Source organism: Silurus aristotelis (assembly GCF_946808225.1).
Source record: "Silurus aristotelis genome assembly, chromosome: 12".
NCBI classification, from domain to species: Eukaryota; Metazoa; Chordata; class Actinopteri; order Siluriformes; family Siluridae; genus Silurus; species Silurus aristotelis.
This window is the reverse complement of record NC_139585.1, coordinates 29,415,635-29,434,111: the sequence shown is the minus strand read 5'-3', so window position 1 is coordinate 29,434,111 and position 18,477 is coordinate 29,415,635. Positions and strand designations below refer to the sequence as shown.

Here is an 18,477-nt window from a genome sequence, read left to right as displayed (position 1 = left end):
TCTAAAGGCCTTATGTGGGTCTTCCCTCAATTATATAGGATCCATTAAATTTACCCTTCGGGTTGAACTATGGGACCCCAAACATATTCCAGACAAAGACAAAACCAGCGGCAATAAAATTTGCTTTACATGGGTTGGATATGATGGAAGATCTCCTGCAATTGAGCTCTGAACTTCAACCCTACTGTACACCTTTGTAATGATTTGATGTGTTGGCTGCACCCCAGGCTTCCTCTCCTTACCTCACCTCACCTCACCTACATCAGTACCTTCCTTCACTAGGACCCTTGTGGCTGAAAAAAAGTCTCACACAAATCTCCACCAACACCCTCTAAAATCTAGTGGAACATCTTCCTAGAATGGTGGAACTCATAATAACAGTAAAAGGGGATTAAATGTTGAATGGGATGTTCATAAATCCAACACACCAACCATATGGTGAGATGGCCACCAACTTTTGTCTGCATCAGTATCCAATCGGATTGGATCGTTACACAGTTTTTTTGATTGGCTCAAAACGTTTAGAAGGACAATGCGAAATGTATTTTTTTCTTTCCTGATTCGAAATTTACGAAGACTTTTGGACTCGGCTGTGCGTAACTTTAAAGACAAGCTATTCGTATGTGGTATAGCGATCGAGTAAATAAGGAATAATGCACAATCAACATGCGTCTTGCATAGTTATTAAGTTATTTGCACGGGTATGATGGAAAGAAGACAATCCCTAAAAAAAAAAAAAAAAAAAGAAACAAAAGAGATCACTGCAAACATGTGAGATAAACGTCCTGTCAGTCGATCAGGTCGAGGCACAAGGACGTTTCAGAGCTACTGCATTCATTTTGCGTCCCAACATCAGGCTTGGTAGATTCCGATTCGGAAGTCTCTATTTCCTGGTTGTCCGCAGATCCGTCGTCCGCTAGCAGGCACTCGCGACTCGTGTGTCCCACAATGCTCAAATCTGACAGCAGGACATCGTCTTCCCGGTACTCACTAACATCCTCCAGGACCGTATCCGGAATGTCAGGATCCGACTCCGGATTTGGTTTGCTAGTGGCAGGAGGGTTGTGGTGGATTGGATTTGTGAGATTAGCGATTAGCAGGGATTGAGTGGACGTCGGAGCACTGGAGAGTAAATGGAGGTTTAGAGACACTTGGTTCGGCGTGTCCCGGTTGAACAGGACAGGTTGAGAGCGACTAATGTTAGCGAGGGTGCCGTGATCCTGACCTTCTGCTTCCAGTTTGTTGAATCCTTTTGCAGGGAAGAAGGCTGAAGTAGAGGAGTTGATGTTGATCAAGCTCGATTTACAGGAAGTAGGATCACAGGATCTGTTAGGATCGAAATGAGGAAGGGGTCTGAAAACTTCGGGTTGCTTGGGCACACTGGTTCGATCTCCACCTGCAAAACCATGACGACACATCAGTTAAGCTAAGTAAGCACAACATGGCTAGCTGTTTAACAAGAATGTTTTGTAGGCTGCTGATTTATTTTATTTATCAGTAGCTGCTTTGGTCAGTATTTTCCGGACACATGGCATGGAGACACTTTTGATGTCCTCACAATCAAATCAGGTGCTGTTTTTAAAGTCGGGAGAAAACTACTACTAAAACCACCATTGCTGCTTGGTGGTATCTACTTAGCATGAACATACAGATCAGCATAAATTCAACATCAAGCAGAACCTTTAAAGAGGAATAAATGATGGAAGAAACTCCTGACTCAAACTCGCCACAACACCTGTTGCTTATTTGTGTGATTTCTTCGTTGAAAAGAAGGTTTTGGGCTCATGATCATTCATTTTATATCCATCAGTGTTTGACTCATCCACACTGTGGTTTGTTGTGGGCGTACCGAATTCTGAGGCGTGGCTCCATGTGCTTGTCCCCATGTGGACGATGTTCTCGGACGCAGCGTGATCAGAGTGAAGATGGTTATGAGGACGATAATGACCTTGAGCCTCCTGGTGGGCGTGCACGCCGGCGGTGTACGCCGCGGTGTTTGTGTGCATCATGTGCACTCCGTAGGGGTAGGAGGACATGGAGGTGGTGTAATGGTGAGCAGCTGCTTGTGCTTGCAGAAGGTGCATCATGTGATGCAGGTCCTTGGTCAGCTGAGACACTTCTTGGTTCAGGGTGACCATCTAAAGGTGGACGAGGAAATAAACACAGACGTTACTCTCAGCGGTGGCTCGGCTTTTTAACAACTGAACCCCGAGTTTACACTGCGTTCTTGGAGGCATGTTCTTGACCCAGATTTGAGAACAAGGACACAAAACCAGTGACAGAAACTAAAAGGGAACACCTGTACACCAGTGGTAAGAACTTACTGCACAAAACCATACAGATATAGATCAAGATCTAACCCAGAAACCGCTCGTTACAAATGTGCAGGAAAGCTTCGCAAAATGTTTGATTTTTGTCCTGTCTGTCTAGGTCGAGAGACCCTGTGCCCACTCTAGCGCAGCTTCCTAACATCACTGGGATATATGCATCAATTTCTCTCTCTTTTGACCTTCCGTCCACACCGAACAGCCATTTTCAGTCAGCAAAAACATTTTTTGAAAACAGTGTGTGAAAAACGGTGATGCATTTTTAGTTTTGACGTTTTAAGGGGACGTTTCCAGATTTAGCGGGATTCATGTAGACGTAGCCTGAGACAGGTATTGAAAACATTTCCGGAGCCACATGGAGGAATTACGCATGCGGTGTAACATATGGTAAATGCAGTGATTTCGATAAACAGGTACAAAATGGGGAGCAAAAGGTTCCAATGAGAAATAGACTGAAAAACAGCACCAGGAGTTAACTCCAACAGCTTCATTATTAATCTCTCTTGTTTTCTCTCTCTCTCTCTCTCTCTCTCTCCCCATATAAATACAATATGTCCCGATATGTACCTTCGCGTTGCAAACTTTCAAAGACGCGAACAAGTCCGGGAAGTCGCTTATGTTTCTGCTGGACATTGTCACATGTGTCCAGCCTCTGCTGTACAGTGGTGTGCTGTAAAAAAGCAGCAGTGATGTGGACAGAACTGCTGAGAAGACCAAAGCAATAACCATGGAAACAATAGAGAGATTGGACCGGGGCGAGAAGATGGTCGACGTCGCTCGTTCTTATTAATCGTTCAACCATAATTCTAAAGAACACGGACCAGATCATGGAGGTCAACAATAATATAGAATATTAAATAAAAATATTTTATTGACCATCTTTTTTTTAAATGCATTACATTGTATTTTTGTGTCAAAGGTGTATAAACCTTACCTTGTTGGGGTGTATGAACAAAACAGACTCGTTTGTAAGTCAGGGACTGGTAAATGTAACCTGATTCTGCAAAATTCTGACTCTAACGAATAGAAATATAAAATTAGAAATGAAAATAAAATCTTATTTTGATCCATTCAGTCACTTTTGCACTGCAAACATCAATGACAGCTTAAATTTTTCAGTGCTGATAACTGATCTTACTCCAGGGGCCCCCCGAACCTTTTTTCCTTTCTTTATTGGGGGCCAGGTCGGTCTATAACAAAAAATGTAATGGGCCGGAGTGACTACCAGTATTATTGTGAAGATTTATTTATGATTTTCTTCTTCTTCTTCCGGCTTCTCCCATTAGGGGGCACCACAGCAGATTATCTTATTACCTCCCTGTCCTCTACATCTGCCTCTTTCAAACCGACTACCTGTATGTCTTCCCTCACCACATCCATAAACCCTCTCCTTGTTCTTCTTCTTTTCCTCCTTCCTGGTGGATCCATCCTCAGCATTCTCCTACTGATATACCCCATGTCCCTCCTTTGAACATGTCCAAACCATCTCAATCTCTCCTCCCTCACCTTGTCTCTAAAACGTCCTACATGCACTGTCCCTCTAATAAACTCATTTCTAATCCTGTCCATCGTTGTCACTCCCAATAAACATCTCAACATCTTCAGCTCTGCTACCTCCAGCTCCACCTCCTGTCTTTTACTCAATGCCACTGTCTCTAAACCATACAACATCTCAGGTCTCACCACAGTCCTATAAACTTTCCCTTTCACTCTCGCCGATGGAGAGTTTGGACCCTTAACCTAACCGGTTTCCACCTCTTCTACCTGCAAACGCACCCCTCCACTGCACTCCCTCTTATTCACACTCATGTACTCTGTCTTACTCCTATTGACTTTTCTTCCTCTTCCTCTCCAGCGCGCACCTTCGCCTCTAGAGGCCGCTCTCGTAATGACGGCGGAGCGGAAACCGGAAAAACTATCGGTATGGATTTTTGACAATATTTCCAGCAATCCTCTATCGAACTCTATTAATAACTGAGGAAAAATTGTTTAGTTTGAAAGCCAACCTTTATAATTAAATACAGATATGATATGAGTAAAAAATAAATTTCAAATAAAATTTTTCTAAATATGTCTCTGGCATTGTTGAGAGGGCCGTTCCAAATGTGCACCCTGCACTAACATACTGTAACACACACCTGGCCCTGGATTTACATACGTATGCATCAAACAGAGGCTATGACATCATGTCCTCTAACTTGAGATGCTTCAAACCAAGAAATCTTGAACCCTTTGTTCCGTCACGACTTGGTTGGAAAGCAGGAAGAACTATTTCGGCGACGAGAGACTTTACCACGAGCCTTGTGCTGTGCGGAATGTCTTAACAAATCTCAGGAGAGAGGGAAGGATGGAAAAATGGTGGGGATATATGAGGGGGGTGGTGGTGGGGGGATAGATGGCCACTGTAAAGGATGAAGCAGGAGATTTTTTTTTTTTTTTTTTTTTTGCAGCACTCCCTGTGGAATCATCTGCAGTGCGGAAACACTGGGTTTTAAGGCGTGCTATACCTTACTGTAACTGCGCATGGTGTGTGTGTGTGTGTGTGTGTGTGTGTGTGTGTGTGTGTGTGTGTGTGTGTGTGTGAGTGTGTGCTATTTTGGGCTTCTACCTTTTCTTGAAGTACAGTACAGAATATACAGTGGGCACAAAACTCAGAAGAATACAATGCAATCAGGAAGCATGTGTGTGTGTGTGTGTGTGTGTGTGTGTGTGTGTGTGTGTGTTACGTTTTACCTTGTTGTTCAGTTGACTGATGGTCTCTCGCACCTCTTCGGACTCGTGAAGCGGCGTGCAGTGCCCCTGATCTATAAAGAAAATTGCCGGACAAATTAAATAGGGGAAAAAAAAAGAACGAACAAAAGACAAAAAAGGAAAGAAATAGAAAAAGAGGGAAAGAAAGAAAGAGAGAGAGAGAGAGAGAGAGAGAGAGAGAGAGAGAGAGAGAGAGAAAGAGAGAGTTGTCATCCTGTGTGTGTGTGTGTGTGTGTGTGTGTGTGTGTGTGTGTGTGTGTGTGTGTGTGTGTGTGTGTGTGTGTTAGTGCTCTTAATGTACCTTTTGCTGTACTGGTGATGATGGTGCTGTCCTCGGTGCTGAAGTGAAACACACGTCCATTATCCTCGATCCCATCAACCACCCTGTCTCACGCACACACAAATACACACACCTATGAATAACCAAACACACACCTTTGAATAACCAAACACACAACCATGAATAACCAAACACACACCTATGAATAACCAAACACACACCTATGAATAACCAAACACACACCTTTGAATAACCAAACACACAACCATGAAAAACCAAACACACACCTATGAATAACCCAGCTTCAGTAGGATTATATATGTGGAAATGAGCATCAGACTGATAGCTAAACCAATAATCTCCATCATGGTACAAACCTCGGGCTGAGGTCAGGTGGGGCGATGCAGCTGAATGTAGGAATGTGGAGTTTGTTGGGTTTGCGTGTGGCGTTGAATTCCTCGTGAGCGGCAGGACGGCCCTCGTGCAAAAGATGCTCAGTTTTGGTGTGTGGTTTGGGAGACACGCTGTGGCAGGCTCCTCTCACCGGGGACCGGCAGCGGCGAAGGGCGTTGAACTGCCGCAGCTCGTCGCCCAGCAGGTTCCCCAGGTTCGGGAGGAGTAGGTTCCGGCGGGATCTCGACGCAGGGGAAAGGTGTGCATGTTCTTCACCTTCTCCACTCGTTTCGATCATGCACGAGTGCTTTCCATCGATCGACGCTCTCGAGTCCGCTCGATTGTTCTGGAAATGTAACAAATTAACAATTTTTTTGTTTGGTTTTTTTTGTCTGGTTTATTTATTTATTTATTTAATATACAATGGATTATGGATGTGGATACTTCAACTTCAACTTCTACTTAATTATATAGATCATTTAAATTCAAATTTGTTGCCCAACTTGATTTACAAAATGTAAGAAAAATCTAAAAATATATACACAAAACATGTGTAATACTGTCTCTTCCAGAACATGGGAACATATAATTCCAAAATGTACACTATATGGACTAACTTTTCCAGCCATTTTTTTTATCTGTAACCACAAACTGCAAACAATTATTAATAATATTAACATATATATTATAATATTAATATAATTTTATTATGTATATTAACTTTTGGATGCAGGAGAATAAAATTTTCCCTTCACTTAAACAAGGAGGTCGAAACTTATTCCAGTATTAAATACCCCTGTACACAAAGCCAGCTCCATGAAGATCTGCTTTACATGGTTTGGATGTTTGTGGAACATCTACTGTTGTTGAGCTCCAACCCTGTTGAACCCCTTTGGGATGAGAATGAACGGTGACTGCACCCCAGGAACCTCCTTACTTTCTGATCTTTTACTTCCCTTTTTTATAGCATTTATGCTGAATTTCATTCGCTATTCTGAGTTGTTCTAAAAAATACATTAAAAAATTACAATAATAACAACAGACTTGTTCAGAAGAGAATTTCAGAGTTTCAGTATTTCTATATTTCAGTATTTTTAGTAGTTTAGTGTTTTAATATTTCAATATTTTAATGTTTCCGTATTTTAATATTTAAGAATGTTTTTAGCATTTTCAGTAGTTCAGTGTTTTGATATGTCAGTGTTACAGTATTTTTGTATTCAGGTATATTCCGTATATTCAGTAGTTTTCACTATTTGAATGTTTCTGTGCTCTTCAGTATACTGTATTCTAGTGTTTCCAGTGTTTTCAGTATTCTAGTATTTTCAGAATTTCAGTATTCAATTATTTTCAGTATTTCAATATTTCTTTATTTTTAGTATTTTCGTATTTCAGTATTTTCAGTATTTCAGCACTCCAGTAGTTTTTTAGTATTTCACTATTCAATTAATTATAGTATTGCAGTATATTCCGTAGTTTCAGTAGTCCGGTATTTCACTATTTTAATATTTTGGTATTTTTCGATATATTCTTGTATACATTTTTTTCCAAGTATTTCAGCATTCCAGGATTTTTTTAGTATTCCAGTATTTTTTGTATTTCAGCATTCCAGTATTTTACTATTTTAGTATTTCACTATTCCAGTATTTTAGCATTTAAATATTCCAATATTTTCAATATTTTAGTATTTCAGTATTCCAGTTTATTCAGTAGTTCAGCACTTTCAGTATTTTTTTTTTTCAGTATTCCACAAACACAACATTTAGGAACTCAGTTGAAAGGAACTTACGTGAGGGAACCTTGGAGAACGTGCGAACCTCGCAAGCCCCTGAAGAAACAAAAACACAATCAGCACTCGGACTAGCGCTAACTAGCACACAGTTTATTAAAACGCGCATTCAGGCTGGAAGGGAATGTGCTGATTACAGTTCGTATGGAGCGGCGGATGACTGCAGGCTCGCTGTGATTTGGTTTCCTTCTCAGAGCTACTTTCCCACCCTGCAGTGTTTATTTCATCAGCCTGATCAAATTAGGAGTGTTTATGCTGTTACATAAGCTCATTACACACATCAACTCTAAACAGGACAAATTCGAAAATATTAGCCGGAGAACACACTCTCCATGGTGCTGATTTAGAAATAACACGCTCATCGTCACTCTCGTCCCGTCCCACCAGCCGCTCAATTAATCCCCTCGTGTGGATTTAGTCCAAAACTCGCCAATAATCAGGACACCTGCAGACGATTCCCACGTCCAGGTCCCACTCTGTCTTAAGCAGAAAGAAGTGCACTTGGTAGGCAGTGTGTTTAGGGGATATTATTGCACTATGGAGATACAGTCAGTCTAATGCTTTAATTTTACTGTTTGTGTTTCTGTTTACACATTTGTGTGTGTGTGTGTGTGTGTGTTCACCTCGGCCTCACTTCCCTCTCTCAGGTTGTAGGTGAGGTTGTGGTGGATGTCAGCAGTGAACACGTTGGCGTATTCGGGGTAAAGCTCCAACACCTCCCTCAACCCTTTAACGCTGATGTACTGCAGATCACAGTATGTCAGCGCTTTAACGTCCGCATTGGTCTTAATCACATGATCCTCCCCCGGCAGGTCTGAGCCAATCAAGTCGCCCTTTCCTGCAGTGACATCACAAGTTATTTACTTTAGCAAAAAATAAATAAATAAATAAAGGAATTAGTGTTACAGTAAACAGGCTACAACAGGAACTAACGTTACAGGAAGACAGGAAGAACCAGACATTAGCATAATCTATGCTAAAGTTAAATACAGTTTATTACACTGTTATAACATATACACAACAATGCTTAAAGTGCAAACAGGACAACAACTAACATCTACACTAATCTACACTAATGATGGAATGTTTTCTCCAGATTATAAAGCACTGCTAAATGCTAGAATTCTTTTAGCTAATGTCAGCACAAACAGGAAGTGCCACACACCAACATCTAAACATGTGATTTTTATAACAGACTATATCACGACTGTGTTTGCTGATGACACGACCGTGGTGGGTCTAATCAGCAAGAACGACGAGTCAGCATACAGAGAGGAGGTGCAACGGTTAACTGCCTGGTGTGGAGCAAACAACCTGTCTCTGAACGTTGACAAAACCAAAGAGATGGTTGTGGACTTCAGGAGAGCACAGAGCGACCAATCTCCACTGATTATTGATGGATCCCCAGTGGAGATCGTCAAGAGCACCAAATTCCTTGGTGTTCATCTGGCAGACAACCTCACCTGGTCACTCAACACCAGCTCCATCACAAAGAAAGCCCAGCAGCGTCTCTACTTCCTGAGAAGGCTGAGGAAAACCCACCTCCCTCCCCCCATCCTGACCATGTTCTACAGAGTGACCATTGAGAGCATCTTAAACAGCTGCATCACTGCGTGTTTTGGGAAATGCACCGTCTCGAACCGCAAGACCCTACAGAGGATAGTGAGGACCGCTGAGAAGATCATCGGAGTCTCTCTCCCCTCTATCATGGATATTTACCCCACATGCTGCATCCGCAAAGCACACAGCATTGTGGACGATCACACGCACCCCTCACACACACTTTTTACACACCTACCATCAGGAAAACGGTCCCGAAGCATTCGGGCCGCCACAACAAGACTGTGCAACAGTTTCTTTCCACAAGCCATCAGGCTACTTAATACACAGAAATAAAACGGAACTCTCTCACACACACACACACACACACACACACACACACACACACACACACACACACACACACACACACACACTCACTCAACTGTGTGTTACCGAACTGTAAAATTTTTCCTGGACTTAACACTTAACACACACTCATCACTCATCTCAATCCATTCCACCACCATTCATTTATTTATTATTTATTATTCTCAACTGTACCACACTCTCAACTGCTGTTTTTTTGCACCTTCGACTGCTTGCACTACATTGTTCTGTTTATAGTCACTTCTGAGGTATAGTTTTTAGTTTGTATAGTTTTTACAGTCTTCTCGTACAGTACTGTATAATCAAGTATACAGTAGGTTTACTGGTCGGCGCTATATTGGGTTTTGTGTCTTGTCTTGTGTCGTCTGTCTGCACTGTCTGTCTGCACTGTTTGCACCAGGTTGCACTCGATGCACTTTATGTAACTTGTGTTGTAGCTCTATGTTGTTTTGTTTGTTGTTGTTTAGTGTAGCACCAGGGTTCCGGAGGAACGTTGTCTCGTTTTTACTGTGTACTGTGTACCACTGTGTATAGTAAAAATGATAATAAAAGCCTCTTGATTTAACTTGACTTGAGATACATAACAATTCTAAACGCTACAACACTGTTACTATAACGAGGAAGAACCACACGCCACCACAATCGATGCTAATCCACTCGCGGTGCTGTTATATACAGAATATAGACGCTAAGCTCGTGCAGCATCGAAAAAACAGCGCTCATTGATATCTTCGCGTTATATCCCGTCGTTTACGTTTTATATGGTCAGATATCGTAACACTAATCTGCACCATATTGCAAATTATAATGTCGCTAAGATGTTAGGTTATTGTTTGTTACACAGTTATAACACATACATAGCTAAAAAGCTGAAATTTTATATAGTTACTGATATATAACGCTGTTATAAGTGATCCATAATCATGTTCAAAGCGAATGTCCGTTTATCCGCCTGCCAAGAAGACCAGGAAGAAGGACAGACCCTATTAGGATTCCCTCATTATGTACAATTAGCGTGGTTAAGTATTGTTTATTACATAGTTATAACACGTTTATAATCATTCCGAAAACATTTTTGTTAGCTAACTAAATAGACAAACAGGAAGTACAACAGATTTGAATAGGGACGGCTAAATAGCCGTAGACGCGTTGATATTTATATGTTACATGGTTGAATACAGTTTATTAAATGGTTATAACAACACAAGCAAAAGTAAGCACACACAAAAAAAAAAACAGGAAGTACAGACCCAGTATCGCAAGCACCATGCTGTCCTTAAGCACCTCCAGTGATCCCGAACAGACGAAGTAGTTAGCGTGTAGCGCGTCTCCCTGGCGGATCAGATACTCGCCCGGGGCGCAGAATGAGGTCTTGATGTGCAGCGATAGCGAGCGCAGGCAGCCGCGACTCGCGCCCTTGAACACAGGAAGCTGCAGGATGTCCTTGTTCAGGTGCATGGCGATGTCGGCCCGGAGCTCGTCCGGAAAATCGTGCAGGAGCTGTCGGACCGAGAGATCACTTGATCTAAGGACTTTTCCTGGAGATTTCTCGTTAGCGAATGTCCTAGCTAACTAGTTTAATTTATTAAGCAATTAATTATTGCTAGAACCAATTATTTTTGTTTAATTATAAATTAATTATTTGTGGTCGGTTGCCAAGGGGCTACGTTAAAAAGCTTCTGAAAGCAGTTGATTTTGCTAGAATGTGGTAGTTAGCTGTAAGCTAGCTAGCTAGCTAGTCATCTGAATTCTCTTTGCTAAAAGAAGTAAGGCATGGCAACATGTTTCATTTTTTAAAATAAAAACGTTGTGCTCGTTACTCACCTCGTTAGCGTCGATGCCGTTGTTCACGGACCACGTGGTCTGGAAATACTCCAGCATGCGCTGCTTCAGTTGCTGCGGCAACCGATGGACGCGTATGAAGTCCTTCAAGTCCTTCATGCGCGTGTGATACAGTGAGCGACGCGAGTACATGCGCTGGATGATGGCCGTCACGTTTCCAAACACCACCGCGTGCATGAGAGCTGTAATTAACGATCACAAGATGGCAAGATCAGACCTGCTGTTGCGAGGATTGTCCAACAGGAGTCACTGTACTCTATATATATATATATATAGTATATATATATATATATATATATATATATATATATATATATATATATATATATATACTATATAGACTCTCTCTCTTTATATATAAAAGAACGATGGTTAAACCGTAGTAATCATAGTAACCGTATAGCATTCTACAATGATTCTATACAAAAAAATGAAATCAGAAACAAAAAAAAGAAATCTTTAATCAGTTATATCGTTTCTGAGCTTCCCTCAAAGACCTCGACCTCCATCATTAACGGGCACAGACTGTACATGCTTCTTACTCATTAAAATAAACAGCAAAAAAAAAAAAAGAACACGGAATATAAATATTCGCTGTTTTGTTGGTAAAACGTGTACCTCCAATCAGCATGGTGCAGATAGAGAAGATTTTCTCAGCGTCGGTGTTAGCGCACACGTTCCCGAATCCGACGCTGGTGAGGCTGCTGAGGGTGAAGTAGAGCGACGCGATGTAGGCACTACGTATGGTCGGACCTCCGAATGTACTGTTGATGTATGGGCTCTCCAAGCGCTTTCCCAGCTCGTGCAGCCAACCTGCGGTCGGAACAACAACATCCAGCATCCTCGATCTATTCACTGGAGAATTTGGATTAGATTAGTGTTTGTGTGTGTTACCAATGTCCCAGTCTTGCTGGTTAGCGTTGCGTTCCATCTCTTTGCGTCCGATGACGTACCAGATGCAGGCCATCCAGTGAGCAAGCAGGGCGAACATGGACATGAGGAGGGTGAGCACCATGGCGCTGTACTGAGAGTAACGATCCAGCTTCTGAAGCAAACGCAGCAGCCGTAGCAGACGTACCGTCTTCAACAAGTGGACCAGGGACGTCTAAAACACACACACACACACACACACCATGTAAGGACCTTTTACTGATTTCAAATTGACTTGAATCATACCATCAGCATCCAAACGAAAACCTTGGAGCATGTGTGTGTGGAGAATTTGTTCAATTCAGTTCGGCGAGCACTGAGTACTGGTGTACGAGTGTTTTCACAATGGCCACTGTCTTAAAACAGCTTTACAGAGTTGAAGAGGTTATAAAAGAATGTTTAAGTTTGTTCTTTATAGTTGTAAGTTTGTCCCTAATAAAGGAGCCAGTGGCAACTGTGGCAAGGAAAAACTCCCTGAGATATTGTGAGGAAGAAACCTTCAGAGGATCCAGACTTTAAAGGGAACCCATCCTCATCTGTCTCTGCGCTCTCCTCGCACATGAAACAACACGTTCTCACTTCCGCACCAATACCAGATTTGGCTCCTGCAGATTTTGCCCTCTACCCAAAGATGAAGATCCAGCTCGCCGTTTTGGCACCGTTGCGGAGATCGCAGAAGGTGCTTGACAGGCCTCAAAAACTTCCAGGACACATTCCAGAAGAACACTGGGAGTGCTGTATTGCTGTTCAAGGGGACTGTTTTGAAGGTGATCGAATGTGAACTTAAATAAATAAAGCACTTTCTTGTAAACAGAGCTCGTCTCGAAACCCTTTGACACCACCTCGTACATCTCGTTGAGAAAAACAATGACCTCGTCTGACAATAGTTCGTGTTTATACTCATGACCTTGGTTTGTACGTACTACAGTGACGTTGAAGGCGTAGAGGAGGTCGAAGGGCAACGCGGCGACCAGGTCAACGAAGAACCACGTAGCGGCGTAATGGATGCAGATGGAGCGCGAGTCGTAAACCACCTGACCGGACTGACTCACATAAGTGGTGCGGAAATTCAGGATGATATCTGAAAAGAGATAAAGAGATTCAACTTCACTGTAGTGTTCCCACTATAAAATTCCAATGTTGGCATTTACTCACCGAGGATGAACAGCATCTCCACCGCGATGTCTGAGACGATGGTGCTCCTGCCCTCCGTGTCCGAGTCGACGTACGGCGTGAAACACACGTTATACGGCACCGTCACGGCCACATAGAACGTTGCCAGGAGGATCATCCAGTCCCATAATGCCTTACTTACGCTGTAGTGCAGCAGGATGAAGCGGGATTTCTGCACCGCCGCGACCTTGTACTCCGGCAGCGACGGCTTCTCGAACATGTTCTGTTCGTCAAAAGAGCGCAAAGCAAAGTGAACATTGTGATTGTTTTAACATTTTGCACTAGGGGGCAGTGTGGCAATTTCATGGTTAAAAATTAGAGTTCCCGAAAATAAAAACAAGGTTCCTCTTAATCCATGATTGAGAGAAGCAGTTTTCAGTCTATTAGGTTAGCAAATGTCTGTAGAAAACATCTAATGGACTACAGGGAACCTTTTATGGGTCCCCCCGGAGGGACGAACATGGACACTCTGAACACTCTGTGATTGTTCTTCTGAGGATTTGTCAGGCGCAAAGAACGTAAGGGAACCAAAGTGAATTCAACGATGGCCTTTTAATGCAAAACAAAAGGGCAAGGCAGAAAGCACGAGAATTAGCACCATACACGGGTAAACTAAACCTGGAGAAAACTGTGGCAGAGTGAGAACAAACAACACACAGAATCTTGCACGCTAAGTGAAACCAAACGGAGTAGCTTGGGTAGTCCGGAATGTTCATTAGCCTAAGCTGTAGAACGGACAATGAGCTTGTGGATAAACAGGGTTCTTATAGTGTGGTGACTGATTTGGACCAGGTGTGGATGATTAATAAGTTGGTGAGCTGCTTGGAGTGATTGGAGGGTTTGGTGAGGGTGTGGCTGGTGGATCCCTGACAGGATTCTATACAAGGTTCCTTGGAGAGCACCAAATGTTTTTCAAATTAAACGGAACCGGGAAGAGTTCTTTAGCCTGATTCCAAACACAGCAGAAGAACCCTTTTTATTGTGGAACCATTTTTCATTCAGAGAAGGTTAAGAACCATTTCTCAACCCAAACATTACCATCATGGTTTGGGATCTTTTAATTTATTGTGGCAACAACCTAAAGGGTGAACACTGTGGTATCAAAATGGTTCTTTCAAACAAAAAAGTTCTTGTATTCAATCTTGTATGGAAATCTTATAGAATCGATATTATAGAACACATTACAGAGTTCCTCTAATTCCTTTATCTTGACAAGACCGACACTGGAGACTCCTTCCATCAACGCCAAATCAAACGTCTCTCAACTGAAACCACGCAACACTTACAATGTTTGCTTTTTATCCATTAATGTGGGCAAATTTGTATCAATAAGCTGCAGCACTCCTATGAAAATTTATCAACACCTTCAATCAGATTTCAGAATTCATAAATCTTCCAGTATGCTGTTAACGAAGTGCTGCTACCATCGTCTTATCAGGGAGTTTTGAGTTTTGCCCTCAAGTAACCTCTTTTCTGTCAAAATCCAAAGCCGCAGTAGAGTTAGGTGGACACAACAACTAGAGTTAGGTTTTAACAACTTTCCCCCTGTTTACTTTCTCAATAACATCATCATCACCAACATCACCCTCCTCTTCCTTTACGGCTTTATTAAACCTCATCAGAATGGTGACGCCTATCAAGAGAGCCGGGCGATAAAATACTCTTTAATCCTCTGCTGGCCTCAAATCCTTCATGATAAAATTCCTGCGATTGATAGGGGAACCTCGTCATCACTATTAGCACTTGGCACATATTAGCACAGCGCTGTCAAATTCTGGATTCTGACCTGACAGAAGGTGGGTATCTGCTAACAGCTAGCTAGTGGATACCCAAAATGTAGTTGTATGTGAAATATGGATTTTTACTGTGTGTGTTTGTGTGTTTTAAGTGTTGTGTTTTGTTGTGTTTTGTGTGTGTGTGTGTGTGTGTGTGTGTGTGTGTGTGTGTGTGTGAAGAGTAAATCGTTCAGATAAATTCAGGAAGTACTGCACGGAAACCCACTTTGGTTTCTGACACTGGTTACCATGGCAACCACTCGCTAACGAGCGCAGGCAGACCAAAAGACGGCGCTGAGGCAAGGTGCGATTTTTAGCCACTTTATAACAACCCCTGTGTTTTGTTTTTTTTTTTCCATTTTGCAGGAGCACTTCTTCATGGGCAATTTCATCGTTCAGGAATTTTGGGATATGAGATTGCGAAGGCAGTGCGGAAGAAGAAAAAAGAGAGGGAGAGAGAGAGAGAGAGAGAGAGAGAGAGAGAGAGAGAGAGAGAGAGAGAGAGAGAGAGAGAGAGAAAGAAAGAAAGAAAGAAAGAAAGAAAGAAAGAAAGAAAGAAAGAAAGAAAGAAAGAAAAGCTGTTGTTCAGCCTGTTTCACTGCGAAGCTCACAGCCTTTATTAAGGGCTGAGATGAGAACACACTCACTGTATAATTCCCTACTCTGGGGACACAAGTGCACCATGTGCCAGAGTACACCAGGAGTGTTTGCATTTATCAGCTTCACATTTACACTCCTCACAACGCCTCAGAGGTCAAACTGAATATTTAACAGGTGAAAAAACCCTGAGGTGTCTGAGGTGTCGCTTAAAACTGAAAATCTTCCAGGAGGTGTTGTAAGTGAAACGCCTGCTGAATGCTGACTATCCAAGACATCAGAGAAGTGCGTGGGAAAAAAATGACTAATTAATAGTCACCAGTTAACAACACAAAGGAAGGACGTAGTCATGGCATAGTAATGTGAGGTTACAAGATGAAAGTAAGGTAACAGGTTAAGAAAATCAACGCTACGCTGTATCACTTTGTTTAAGATATAACAAAATTCACAGAACAGTACCTGTGAAGTAATGAGATACAAAAGAGGTTACAAGATAATGTAGAAACTTAGGAAAAAAATTGCTACAATTTCGTAACATCAGGATACGAGTATTGGACACGGCTTATTAATGTGAGGTAAGAGGATAACAAAATAAAGTCAAGGCTTTCACATGAGGTTAAGAGGTAACAAGTCATGACCACGGAATAAAAACATGAGGTAACGAGATAAAGAAGTCGTAGCCACACTGTAGTAATGTGAGATAACGAGATACTGAAATCATCACCATGACGTAGTGAAAAGGAAAAAGAACAAAATCATGGCCACAGTGTAGTAACGACTTAAAGTGAGGTAAATGTGCTACGTTGTAGTAATGTGAAGCACCGAGATGAAGAAATCGTGTTCAGAATTTAGTAACATTTAGTAATGTAAGGTAACTTGAGGTAACAAAATACCAGAGTAGTGACCAGAATGTAAAAACTTAAGGGAAAAAGACACAAATTATTAATAACTTGAGGTAACATGATAATATAGTCCTGGCCATGGCATAGTAACGTGAGGTAATGGGATAACAAGTTCTGGGATATGTTGTAGTAGAATTAGGTTAATAGATAACAAAGTCATGCTCACTGAAGAGTACCGTGAGGTAATGACATAAAAAAAGTCATGGCCACACAGTCACAGGTCACAACCTAACAATGTAGTGACCACATGTAGTGATTAGAACTAGATAACAGGAGGGAAAAAGATAACAACATCATAGCTATGTCTTGGCCACAGATTAGTAACAACAGGTTATTTGATAAAAAAAAAGTAGTGACCACAACGTAATCACATGAAAGAAAGATAACAAAGGCGCCACAGCGTAGTAACCTAAGGTAAAATGAGGTAACGAGATAAAGTCCTGGCTATGTCTTATTAACGTTGGGTGAAAAAAAAAAATAAAGTCATGGCCACAGTGTAGTAACAATGTAGTAATGTGAGGCAATGAGATAACAAAATTATGGCTATATTGTGTTAATATGAAGTAAACAGATAAAGCAGTCAAGGCCACAAAGTAGTAACATGAGGTAACTAGATAACGCAGTCATGGCCACAAACTAGTAACAATGTTTTGAAGTGAGGTAAAGAGTTAACAAGATAACGCAGTCATGGCCATGATATAGTAACATGAGGTAACAGGAGGCAACATCATAGCACAGTCTTTGCTACAACATAGTAATCTAAGGTAACAAGATGATACAGTTGTGGCGACAATATAGTTACGTGAAATACTGAGATAACTGAGACAAAGTCATTAACGAAGTCAAGGCTACATTGAAGTAACATGAGGTTAAGAGTTAAGTCGTGGCCACAGAATAGTAAGAAGAGGTTGCCAATATAAACTCAGTAACGTGAGGGAAAAAAATGACAAAAATCTTAGCCATCAAATAGTAACATGAAGGAAAAAGATAATGTCAGTGTAGTAACTTAAGGTACCTGTAAAGTGAGGTAACAAGATGCATTTGTGGCTACATTGTAGCAATGTTGGATAAAGAAATAAAAAAGTCATGGACACATTGTCGTAACATGAGGTAATGAGGTAACAACATTGTGGCCACAACGTAAAAATTATGGCTATGCTGTGTTGAAATTAGGTACCCAGGTAACACAAAGTAGTAACGTGAGGTAACGAGATACGCAGATGGGGTCATGATGTAATAACATGAGATAACATGATAACAATATAGCACAGTCTTTGCCACAACATAGCAATCTAAGGTAACAAGGTGACAAAGTCGTGGCCACAACATTGTGCAGTAACCTGAGGTAGAATGAGATAAAATAATAATGCAGTACGGCCGAAACAGCAAAGTGGAAGAATGGCATGATCATTTCCACAATATAGTAACATGAGGTTGCATGAGGTAACATAATAATGCAGTTGTGACCGAAACATAGTAACATGAGGTAGCAAGGGGTAACCTGTTAATGCAGTCATGACCACAATACAGTTATGTGAAATACTGAGGTAATTAAGTTATAGCTGTGATGTAGTAACAGAAGGGTAACAAGATAACAAGGTTACAACATAGTAGTGTGTGGAAAATAACAAAGTCATTATGGTAACAATGTGTAGGGAAGTAACATGAGAAAACATGTATAAATAATTTGTGGCCACTACATAGTAACACAACTGCACAAGTCGTAATCTATCATAATCTAGTGATGTGTGTGAATTCGTGACTATGGTGTATTAAAGTGACGAATAACTAA

At 41.5% G+C, this 18,477-nt stretch overlaps 1 protein-coding gene across 1 annotated transcript in view; it reads right to left on the bottom strand.

The window, feature by feature from the left end:
• The window catches only part of kcnh4b (potassium voltage-gated channel, subfamily H (eag-related), member 4b), a 33,820-nt gene that overhangs the window by 1,949 nt on the left and 13,394 nt on the right, over positions 1-18,477 (bottom strand). Inside the window, exons 5-17 of the mRNA XM_083557245.1 lie at positions 13,394-13,634; positions 13,162-13,319; positions 12,203-12,413; positions 11,927-12,121; positions 11,291-11,490; positions 10,717-10,966; positions 8,161-8,375; positions 7,538-7,576; positions 5,736-6,097; positions 5,380-5,462; positions 5,061-5,131; positions 1,850-2,138; positions 1-1,396 (exon numbers count right to left, since the gene is read on the bottom strand). Coding sequence (XP_083413371.1) covers positions 789-1,396; positions 1,850-2,138; positions 5,061-5,131; positions 5,380-5,462; positions 5,736-6,097; positions 7,538-7,576; positions 8,161-8,375; positions 10,717-10,966; positions 11,291-11,490; positions 11,927-12,121; positions 12,203-12,413; positions 13,162-13,319; positions 13,394-13,634 — 2,922 coding nt within the window. The 3' untranslated portion in view covers positions 1-788. The remainder of the gene's footprint in view (positions 1,397-1,849; positions 2,139-5,060; positions 5,132-5,379; positions 5,463-5,735; positions 6,098-7,537; positions 7,577-8,160; positions 8,376-10,716; positions 10,967-11,290; positions 11,491-11,926; positions 12,122-12,202; positions 12,414-13,161; positions 13,320-13,393; positions 13,635-18,477) is intronic.